This window comes from Enhydra lutris, unplaced genomic scaffold, assembly GCF_002288905.1.
Source record: "Enhydra lutris kenyoni isolate GAN:26980312 unplaced genomic scaffold, ASM228890v2 scaffoldscaffold37, whole genome shotgun sequence".
Taxonomy (NCBI): Eukaryota; Metazoa; Chordata; class Mammalia; order Carnivora; family Mustelidae; genus Enhydra; species Enhydra lutris.
The window spans coordinates 13,930,314-13,941,730 of record NW_019154121.1 but is presented as its reverse complement, the minus strand read 5'-3'; the positions used below and the strand labels follow the sequence as shown (position 1 = coordinate 13,941,730).

General features: G+C 39.2%; 1 protein-coding gene across 2 annotated transcripts; it reads left to right on the top strand.

Moving 5' to 3' along the window:
* Window positions 1–10,334: 10,334 nt before the first annotated feature.
* Window positions 10,335–10,856, top strand: LOC111154515 (protein tyrosine phosphatase type IVA 1-like). 2 transcript variants are annotated; one of them, XM_022514166.1, is made up of 2 exons: window positions 10,335–10,670; window positions 10,728–10,856. In XM_022514166.1, exons 1-2 carry the CDS (start codon window positions 10,335–10,337, stop codon window positions 10,854–10,856), a joined length of 465 nt encoding a protein of 154 aa, XP_022369874.1. The 2 variants fall into 2 exon arrangements, with proteins under 2 accessions (XP_022369874.1, XP_022369873.1); XM_022514165.1 differs by having other exon boundaries at window positions 10,335–10,856.
* Window positions 10,857–11,417: the final 561 nt, after the last annotated feature.

Genomic DNA, 11,417 nt, shown 5'->3' with positions numbered 1-11,417 from the left:
TTTCTCTGTTTCATCATTATGTTGAGAAAAGAATAGAAAAAAGAGAAGACAACAGTAACAACAATAGAAAAAAAACAAAATAAACCAGAAGAAAACTCAATAAGAAAAAAAAAAAGAAATAAAACAGAACAAAACAATGAACAATATAGAATATTGTTTATTCTATAAACAACTTATACAGAATAAACAATAAACTAGATTCTCAGTGTATTTTGGTCTGTTTGTTAAAGGAAACTAGATCCCAAAATAAGAAACACACACACACACACACACACACACACACATATATATATATATATATATATATATATGAAACAAAAAATATGGGGAGCCTGGGTGGCTCAGTCATTCAGCATCTGCCTTTGGCTCCAGTCATGATCCCTGGGTCCTGGGATTGAGCCCTGTGTCAAGCTCCCTGCTTGGGGTGGGGTGGGGGCTGCTTTTCCTTCTTCCACTCCCCCTGCTTGTGTTTCCTCTCTCGCTGTGTTTCTCTCTCTCAAATAAAACCTTAAAAAAATACATATATACCATATAAAAAAGGATTAAAAATGGAAAAAATAATATAGCTGAAAAAAACAGAAAGACTAAAGAATAATGACCCCCTCCCCCCATTCTATATACTCTTTTCCCCAAGAATGGAAGATTTACAGCTCTCTATGTAATCAGTAAACCTGGTGCGACTGAGCTGTTTGTGCTGGTCTTCTGGGAGAGGGCCTGTTGAACTGATTTTCAGGTGCCCTTGCACTTGTGGAAATGCGCCATCCTTATAAGGGACTCTGGATTCCACTACATGGCACTGTTTTGCTCCCTGAAGGCTTTCAGCACCGGTGGACAGGATGAAAATGGCGGCGCCCAGCTCTCCAGCCCCAGAACTGTAAGTTTGCATCCTCCACTCTTCAGTGAATCGTCACAGAAAAGCAGTCAGTCCCTTTTGTCTCCCTGGTCTTTGTCCGCAGTCTGTGTTCACCCAATCTTCGACTGAGAATTTTTATCTGAAGCACTGCACTAAGTTTCAAGGCGCCAAATTTTATAGACTGCGGCACTGTTCCTCTCCAGGGGAGGGGGTGGGGGTGTCACAAGGGGAGGGAGGGGGTTCTTGCTTTTTGCTGGGCGCTGCTCACAGAGTGGTTGCTTGACTGTGCAGTGGGTGCATCATTTATCGCAACACCGAGCAAAAATCCAGTGCCTACACTCGCTGTTTGCAGCCAGTTTCCCCGCTCCAGTGCCTGGGAATTCTGCTGCACACAGGCACCCTCATTCTTACGACCCTGGGGATCCTGGGACCACACTGTCCCACCTGGGATTCCACCTCTTCACCTCCTGAGCACCTTTTGTGCAGGGACGTCCCCCACTGGAGCAGACCTCTTAAAGTTGTAGTTTTGCGCTCTACTGCTTACAATACTTTGCAGTAGTCCCCTTAAGCTCCCTCCTGCTGCCATATCCTCTGATATATTACCCCAGTTCAAGGCGCCTCACCTCCTACCTTCCAAAAAGTGGTTGCTTTTCTCTTTGTAGAATTGCAGCATTTCTTTTCTCAGATCTCTGACTTCACAGGTGTTCAAAATGATTTGATAACTATCTAGCTGAATCCCAGAGACCAGACAAACTTAGGGTCCCCTACTCCTTCACCATCTTAACTCCCCTCCCTCTATCTCACTTTCTGTGGATAATAATTATGATGTTAGTTCAGTTCTGAAAGCCTGTGTTTTCACAGGTGCAACTGGGGAATAAGCCTGAGTGAGGCTTGTAGTGACTCACACGTAGAATTAGAGGATTTCTTTCTCTAGTGCTCTGCTCACTGGAATTTCTCCCACATTCTCAAGTCCCCTATTCCCAGTCCTCTGGCTATAATGCCAGGGTTTTTCTCAGAGTTTTGACTCCCTTTGTTCTCTCAAAGTTCTATATGATGGGCTGACCTTGGGGCAAAGCAGTGAAGGACAAGACAGAGTAAAATAACAGAAATTACTCTCATCCTACTGAAGAGAATGGTCCCCTTTCCTTGTTTTTCTGGACAAGACAGGATACCTTGGGTCCAGGTGCTTGCAAAGTCTCCACCACTCCTGCTGCTGATGTGACCCCTGTCCAGCTTCATGATGTTACTGGCCTTGCGGCATGCCAGGGAGGGACAAAAGAGGAAACTAGGGTATTCTCTTCATACTGCCCAGCCCACAAGGAGACTTTTCCCTGACTCCTTGGCTAGAAAGCTTTGCTATTAGGTCAAAGCAAGAGGAGGAATAAATTCACCAGTAAAGTCATCACTATGCTAGTCATTCTTCGAGTTTTAACTTACTTATGCAATCCATCTGCTATTGTGTACTTTTCTGTGTCCTCAGTAGCTGCTTTTTGTGTTCTTTTCAGTTTGAGTCAGTTGGGGAGAAATACTATAGAGGACTTACTCCATTTTGGCCAGCACCAGAAGCGTATTATTGTCGTTTTGAGTCCTTATTCTTCCTGCTTTCCCCTTTTCTCCAAATCAGGTTGTACTTCAGTCCTTTTATTTACATTTTGTTAGGATATTGCTTTAACAGAGATCAAATAACAGTGGCTTAAACAAGACAGAAGTGTGTTTTCCTCCCAAGGAACAGTCTAGAAGTAAGTAGTCTAAGATAGTAGGGTGGCTTTACTAGGTTCTCTTGTGCTTTCTACCACTGGGTCGAGGCAACTGCTCCATTTCTCACCATCTCCCAATTAGCAACTCGGGAGAAAAGGGCAGGGGATCCAGTGTGCATTTTTTTTAAAGGAGTATAACCCGGAAGTGGTACCGTTATTTCTGTCTATGTCCTATTGGCCAGAATTTAATCACATGGCCACACCATGCTGCAAGGGAACTTGGGAATTGAAGTCTCTAGCTTGGTGGTAATGTCTAGTGAAATACTTAGGGAATGCTAGTATTAAATATGGGGAAAATGGAACATAGTGAACAATGCCAGTCTGCCATAACCTGAAATTTGGGGGGGGGCTGCTACAGAATCATTAAAAATACTAGCTAAAATATTTTTTAAAACTTTTTAAAATGTAAAGCTCTAAAAATGTCTCCAGAGGCAAACACAAAGTGAGAATGAGAATCCAAGCAGAAAGCATCCGATAATTACCTATGACTTAGGTCTTTTAAATTAATGTTTAAGTTAGATTTCTACTTGAAATTATTTTAAACTTACAGAGAAGGTTGAAGAATGGTAAAAATATCCTCATATCCCTCTAAATCCCAGGCAGAACTAAGAGCGAGCAAGTTGCTGACATAGGTCTTATCGCTTTTGAATACTTCAGGATATAGTAGCTTACAAATAAGGATATTCTCCCATAAAACCACAATATAATTACCAAAATCAGAAAATTAACATTGATTCATTAGTATTATATAATTTAAAGACTCGGGACACCTGGGTGGCTCAGTTCGTTAAGTGGCTGCCAGGGTCCTGGGATCGAATCCCCCATCTGGCTCCTGGCTCAGCAGAGAGCTTGCATCTCCCTCCCACTCTGCTTGTACTCTCCCTCTCTGTTAAATGAATAAATAAAACCCTAAAAAAATAATTTAAAGACTCAATTCAGATTTTTCTAGTTGTCCCAATAGTGTCCTTTTTAGCAAAAGGATCGAAATCTATGTTAGATTTAATTGCCATTACCTCTTTAATTGCCTTCAACTTGGAAAAGTCTTCAGCCTCTACTTGACTTTCATGGCTGACACCTTTAAAGATTTTAGTCCTTCCATTTGAATTTGTCTGATTTTTCCTCATCATAAAATTCCATCCATGATTTTTTTTTTCAGGAATATCAAAGATGGGATGTGTCATAATCATCCTAACAGGTGCTTCACAACTCAATTTGTCCCATTACTGGTCATGTTAATTTTGATCATTTGATTAAGTGATACCTTCAAGGTTTAACACTATCTTCTTTAATGAATTATTGTGTGTGTGTTAGATACTTTTGAATGCTAATAAGTAACTCATTCCTCATCAACTTTTACCCACTGGTTTTAGCATCTTTTGATGTTTCTTTGCTGAATAATTGTGTTGACACTTGTTAAATACAGATTTTACTAATTCTGCCATTCCTGTTCCATTTTTTAGTTGGCATTCTACTGTAAGGCAGAGTGTTGGCTTCTCCATATTGATTTATTTGTATTGGTATGGATTTAAGGTTTCTATTTTATTCAATGAGTTGATATAAAAATCATGACCAGTGAGGCCCTTCAAACTGGCTTCTCTGCTTTTGTTATATTTTAAATAATTAAAAAAAATCTTAAAATGGTTCCAGACACTTCCTTGTATGCTCCTCATCTAGTTTCCTGATTGCTAATATCTTACATTTCTATGATACCTTTGTCATAATTGAGGAAACAACATTGGTATTTTACCATTAACTAAACTTTACACTTTATTCAGATTGCACTAGTTTTTCCCAAATGTCCTTTTTCTGTTTCAAGATCCCATTTGGACATTAGGAGAAGGAAGGGGAATATGAAGGGGTGGGGGTGAATCGGAGGGGGAGACAAACCATGAGAGACTGTGGACTCCAGGGATGAAACTGAGGGTTTTTTTGGGGGAGGGGATGAGTGAGCCTGGTGGTGGGTATTAAGGAGGGCACGTATTCTATGAAGCTCTGGGTGTTATACACAAACAATCATGGAACACTACATCAAAAACTATTGAGGTACTGTATCGTGATTAACATAATAAAAAAAACTATAAAAAATTCCCATTTGGGATACCCAATTACATTTAGTTGGCCCACCTCTTTAGTCTCCCTTGGTTTGTGTTCTCTGTCCTTTTGTCATATTCCTGTCATTCTTTGAACATTTCCTTACTTTCTGTCATAACAAGATGTTCCAGGCTACTCTAGTCCTCTTGTACACACATCTTTATTTCCATAACTATCTTCTCTATTGAAAATTAAGAGTTCACACAGATGCAACCAATTCCAATCCAAAATCCTAGCATTAATTCTACTTTTCTCTCTATGTTTGTAACTCCTATCTGACAGTGAGAATATGGGATTCCCATTACCCTCAATGTGTTACCAGATAAATACTTATGGAACACTTATATGTTCTCTCCACTCTGCTTGGATGCTGTTAGTCTGTACCAGGCTACTATTACCATCCGACCCTTGCGTGAAAGCCCTTCTTACTCACCCCTAGACTCCAGTATCCCTGCCTCCTTCACAGATAACTACCTTGCTCCACTTCATCTAGTGGACTGAGTTATTACAGAAGAAATGAAGGAAGGAAAAAGGAAGAAAAGAGTGAAGAGGGAGGGAAAGGGAAAGAAGAAAGAAATAGAGGTTTATTGTTATAGGCCATGCATAGACCAGGAAACAAAGCCTAGACATTTTATTTAATTTTTCTTGAAGTTTGGTTAACATGCAGTTTTACACTGGTTTCAGGTATACAACATAGTGATTTGACAACTCTGTATGTTACATAGCTCACCACAGATGTAGCTACCGTCTGTCCATATACAATGCTATTTGACTATGTTCCCTATGCTGAAACGTTCATCCCTGTGACTTACTCATTTGATAAGTGGATTACGTGGGAGCCTAGACCTCTCACCCTCTTTCACCCATTTTGCCCATCCCACCAGCCCCTTCCCCTTTGGCAACTACTGGTCTGTTCTCTGTATTTATGGGTCTGTTTCAAACCTTTAAAAAAAAAAAGAAATATAATTAACATACATTGTTCTATTGTTACATACATTGTTATATTAGTTCCAGATGTACAACATACTGATTCAACATTTCTATACATTACTTAGTGCTCAAAGTGTAAGTGTGGTCACCATCTGTCGCCACATAATGTTGTTACAATAGTATTGGCTGTATTTCCTATGCTGTACATTTCATCTCCATGACTTATTTATTCCATAACTGGAAGTTTATCTATTCCACCCATTCCCCCACCCCCATCTCCTCTGGCAACCACCAGTTTGTTCTTTGTATTTAAGAGTCTTTTTTTGTTTGTTAATTTGTTTTGCTTTTTAGATTCCACACATTAGTGAAATCACATGATGTTTATCTTTCTCTAACTTCTGTCACTTAGCATGATAGATTCTAGGACCATCCATGTTAACACAAATGGCTAAGATTGCCTTCATTTTATGGCATTGCATACATATACCACGTTTTCTTTATCCATTCATCTATCAATGGACACTTGGGTCACTTCCATATCTTGTCTATTGTAAATAGTACTACAGTAAGCCTACAGGAGCATATATCTTTTTGAATTAGTGTTTTCATTTTCTTTGGGTAAACACCCAAAAGTGGAATTATTGGATCATAAAGTATTTCTATTTTTAATTTTTTGAGGAACTTGCATACTGTTCTCTAGTGGCTGCACCAGTTTACATTCCCAACAACATTGTATGAGGGTTTCTTTTTCTCCACATCCTTGCCAAACTTGTTACTTTTTTGTCTTTTTGATACTAGCTATTCTGACAGGTATAAGGTGATATCTCACTGATTTTGATTTGCATTTCCCTGATGATTAGTGATCTGAGCATGTTTTCCTTTGTCTGTTGGCCGTCTGTATGTTTTCTTTGGAAAAATATCTACTCATGTCCTCTACTCAATTTCAAATTGGGTTATTTTTGGGGTGTTGAGTTGTATAAGTTTTTAATATATTTTGGATAGTAACTCCTTATAGGATACATCATTTGCAAATATCTTCTCCCATAGGTTGTGTTTTCACTTTGTTGGTGGTTTTCTTCATTATACAGAAGCTTTTTATTTTGGTACACTCCCAATAGTTTATTTCTGCTTTTGTTTCCCTTGCTCGAGGAGACCCATCTAGAAAAATATTGCTAAGGCTGATGTTAGAGACTACTACCTATGTTTTCTTCTAGGACTTTTAGGTGTCAGGTCTCACAGTTCTGTACTTAATCCATTTTGAATTAATATTTAAGCTGTAAGAGAGTGATCTGGTTTCATTCTTCCGAATGTAGCAGTCCAGTCTTCTCAGTACCATTTATTGACCAGCCTGTCTTCACCCCATTGTTTGCTCTTGCCTCTTTTGTCATAGATTACATGACCATATGTGTATGGACTTATTTCTGGACTATGTTCTGTTCCATTGATCTAGGTGTCTGTTTTTGTGCCAGTTTGAGTTATTACGGCTTTGTAGTATGTCTTGAAATCTGGTATTTTGATACCTCTAATTTTGTTTTTCTTTCTCAAGACTGTTTTGGCTATTTGTGGGCTTCATTGATTTCATACAAGTTTTAGTATTATATATTCTAGCTTTGTGAAAAATGCTATTGATATTTTGATATTGATCATATTGAATGCAATGGCTTTGAGTAGTATGGACCTTTTAACAATATTTGTTCCAATCCACAAGCATGGAATATCTTTCCATTTGTTTCTGTCATCTTCAGTTTCTTTCCTCAGTGTCTTCTGATTTTCAGAGTACAGGTCTTTTACCTCTTTGGTTAAGTTTATTCTCAGGTATTTTATTCTACTTGGTGCAGATTTTTTTTAAAGATTTTATTTATTTATTTGATAGAGATCTCAAGTAGGGGGAGAAGCAGGTGGGGTGGGGGGAAGCAGGCTCCCTGCTGAGCAGAGAGCCCGATGTGAGGTTCGATCCGAGGACCCTGAGACCATGACCTGAGCTGAAGGCAGAGGCTTAACCCACTGAGCCATCCAGGTGCCCCTCTTTGGTGCAGTTTTAAATGGAATTGTTTTCTTAATTTCTTTCTCCTATTTTGTGTGTGTGTGTGTATACATAATATAGAAGTGCAATAGATTTCTATATTAATTTTATATCCTATCACATTAAGATATTAGGATAAAATAGTGTTTATTTACTCTAACAGATTCTGGTGGAGTCTTTAGGGTTTTCGATGTATGGTATTATGTCATTTGCAAAAAGTGATAGTATAACTTCTACCCTACTAATTTGCACTCCCTTTTTCCCCTTTTCTTGTCTAATTACTGTTGCTAAGACTTCCAGTACTATGTTGAATAAAAGTGGTGAGAGTGGACATTCTTGTCTTATTCCTGATCTTAAAGGAAAAGTACTCAGTTTTTTAGCATTGAGGGTGATATTAGCTGTGGGTTTTTCCTATATGGACTTAATTGAGCATTTTCCCTCTAAATCCACTTGTTGTGAGTTTTTATCATGAACAAATGAGTTTTGACAAGCACTTTTTCTGCATGTATTGAAATGATCATATGATTTTTATCTTTTATCTTATTAATGTGGTTCATTGTCTTGCAAGTATTGAACCAAGAAATTCTACTGGATTATAGCATATGAGCCTTTATTGCGTTGTTGAATGTGGTTTGCTAATATTTTATTGAAAATCTTTACATCTATGTTCATTAGGGATATTGGCCTATAGTTTTCTTTTTTGAACTGTCTGGTTTTGGTATCATGGTAATGCCCAAAGACTAGATATTTTAGAAAATTCTACAGCTATTAGAGAGGAAACCTGAAGACAAGGAATGTCTTCAAGGGACTATGAAAATAAATGTCAATGCAAAATTATATACCCAGCAAAACAATAAGAATGAAACCCAAATAAGAGAATTTCAGGAAAAAAAAAACAACAACAAAAACTCATTAAAGAACCAAAGGGGGGGGGACAAGTCTCCCAACAATTTCAGTAGTGAGAGAATGCATATTTTTAAGGTTATATAAAATATTGTTCAAAGTTGATCATATACTAGGAACTAAGGGAACTTCCAGAAGATGCTCCTGGGTAAATAAAGAATAATCTTACAAGAAAGGGTGGCAGTGCAAGGAGGAATAGTGAGCAAAGAAGCTGATCACATACTGAATAAACTTAAAGACTGATTTTTATAAACAATGTAATAGGTGGTGTTAAAAAAATGCTTGACAACATTAATATTTAAAGTCTATTAAGTTCCTTGAAGACATGGGAAAGTATTTAGAATGTTTGACTATTTCTAAGCTATTTTAGTAGTAAAAGAATAAAAAGGTATATGATAGGACATATATATGTTAGGGAAGTAGACTCCAGAGCCAGAATTTCATGATTTAAATCTTAACTCTGACATTTACTAGTTGTGTAACTTTGGGCAAGTAACTCTTCTGTGCCGAAGTTTATTTATTTTTTTTTTAAATCAGAGCTATAAAAATAAAACTATCTAATTCATACAGTTGTTACAGCAAATGAATTTCTTTAAAGCCAGTTAGATTTAGAACAGTATCTAATCGGTAGCAGTTGGTAAGCTTAAACCACAATCACAACATCCCCAACACAGCAGAGGATTTTGGATACAGATTTAGAGGAGCAAAACCCTAATCCAAAAGAAATCAAGAACGGATGAAAAAAGGGATAAATATATGAAATAGTACAAAATGAGAGCAAATATAGCAATAATTAACATAATGTAAAATAAAATGATGTAAATTAACTAAAAACATTAAATAAAATAATGTAAATTAACGAAGGTCTTCAGTTAAAAGACCAGTATTGTCAGACTGGATTAAAGAAAAGTCTAGGAACGTGTTGTGCCCGAGTCAGCTAAAACACGAAACCGCTGGAAAAAGATTTATCGTTCAGAGCCAGTGGATGGGAATGGAGGAATTCTTCCCCCAATACCTTCTCTTCCCTCCCATCGTGGCGTCTCTGGCGGTAGTGACAACTGCGGGCCAGCGCTGGGTCTCACGCTCATAGCTTCTCGGTGCGCCCTGCCGCGATTGGTGGAGAGGAGCCTACGTCACGCCTGCTCTGACAGGGCGGGCTTGTGACGCAAGAACGCCTCCGCTCGCGGATTGGCTCCTTCGAGGCTGGAGCACCGTCGAGCCTGGTGTCGGGTCACTGCTGCCCCACGGCTGCCACTGCCATTCCCTGCCCCGCAGCCGAGGCCACCGCCGCCGCCTGTGTCGCCGCTGCGGGACTGGTTGTATGATTAGGCCACAGTCTTTAATGAGTAAACAGGCTCCTGTCTGTGGTGTTCTCGGTCACGCCTTTATGGAGTTTCTGAAGGGCCCCAGAGATTACTGCCAGGCACAGCACGACCTTTACGAGGACCAGTGAACTATAGAGGTTCGTTGCTCCTTCCCCGAGAAGCCGCCGGCCGATCGGCTATCCTGGACGTGCACGTGTAGAGTTGAAATCCTCGGAGCGTTTCCCAAGAATTAAGACCTGGATGGGGTAAACCTGGGCGGGCTTCCTTTCCACTGACTCAATATTACTGAACTGAAGGACGGCTGCTTGCGAGGGGGCTCGTTGCGTTTCCTGTTACTCTCAATTACATTTTCCCAAGCATTGAGAATTTCCAGTGGAGTATATGGGTGTATACTTCAGCTTCTTCACATCACTTCTGCCTTCAAGTATTGAAAACATTTCAACTAAATGAACATGGCTCCAACGAGCCCGCCAGCCCCCGTGGAAGTCACATACAGGAACATGAGATTTCTTATTACACACAGCCCAACCAGTGCAACCTTAAACAAGTTTATAGAAGAACTTAAGAAACACGGAGTTACTACAATAGTAAGAGTATGTGAAGCAACCTACGACACTGCTCTCGTGGAGAAAGAAGGCATTCAGGTTCTGGATTGGCCTTTCGATGACGGGTCATCGCCATCTAACCAGATTGTCGACGACTGGTTGAGTCTCGTACACATTAAATTTCGGGAAGAACCTGGCTGTTGTATTGCTGTCCACTGTGTTGCGGGTCTTGGGAGAACGCCAGTGCTTGTTGCCCTAGCACTAATTGAAGGTGGAATGAAAAATGAAGATGCAGTACAGTTTATAAGACAAAAGCGGCGTGGAGCTTTTAACAGCAAGCAACTTTTGTATTTGGAGAAATATCGTTCTAAAATGCGGCTGCGCTACAAAGACTCCAGTGGTCATAGAAACAACTGTTGCATTCAATAAAACTTGGCTCCCTTATGCTGTTGCCTTGGAAATGGAACTTGAGACAGGACTTAATTATCGTACATATTAGCCAACATGTAGGCTTAATGAATGACCAGTCTAATGAAGCTTCCATAGGAATCATGAAAAAACCACAAGCATGACAGAATTGCAGCCTCTATTTTTGGCTTCATACTATTCCCATGCCAGAAAAAAATATGTAAGAAGTTGAGAGCTTAGGTGCCAAAATATCCAGCACAATACTTGTATATTTTTAGTATCCTATGTAATTAAAATCCTAGTAATTATGAACAGCACTGTAAACCATATGTGGTTTATTCCTTTAGTCCTTTCAAACATTGTAAGTAGGGCCTATGTGGTTATTTTTTCCTTCATGTTTACCATCCCACATGAACACCACTATACTTCAGATTTTAGCAAAAATCGATTTTTATTGGATTCCTACCAAGACTTAAGGGATTATTTAATGTCTTTCTATAAAGCTCATTTTGTGCTGTTATGAAAGCCTCCATTTTGAAAAATCACCAATCTGTGGTTGAAAGTTCATGTAAAATACACATT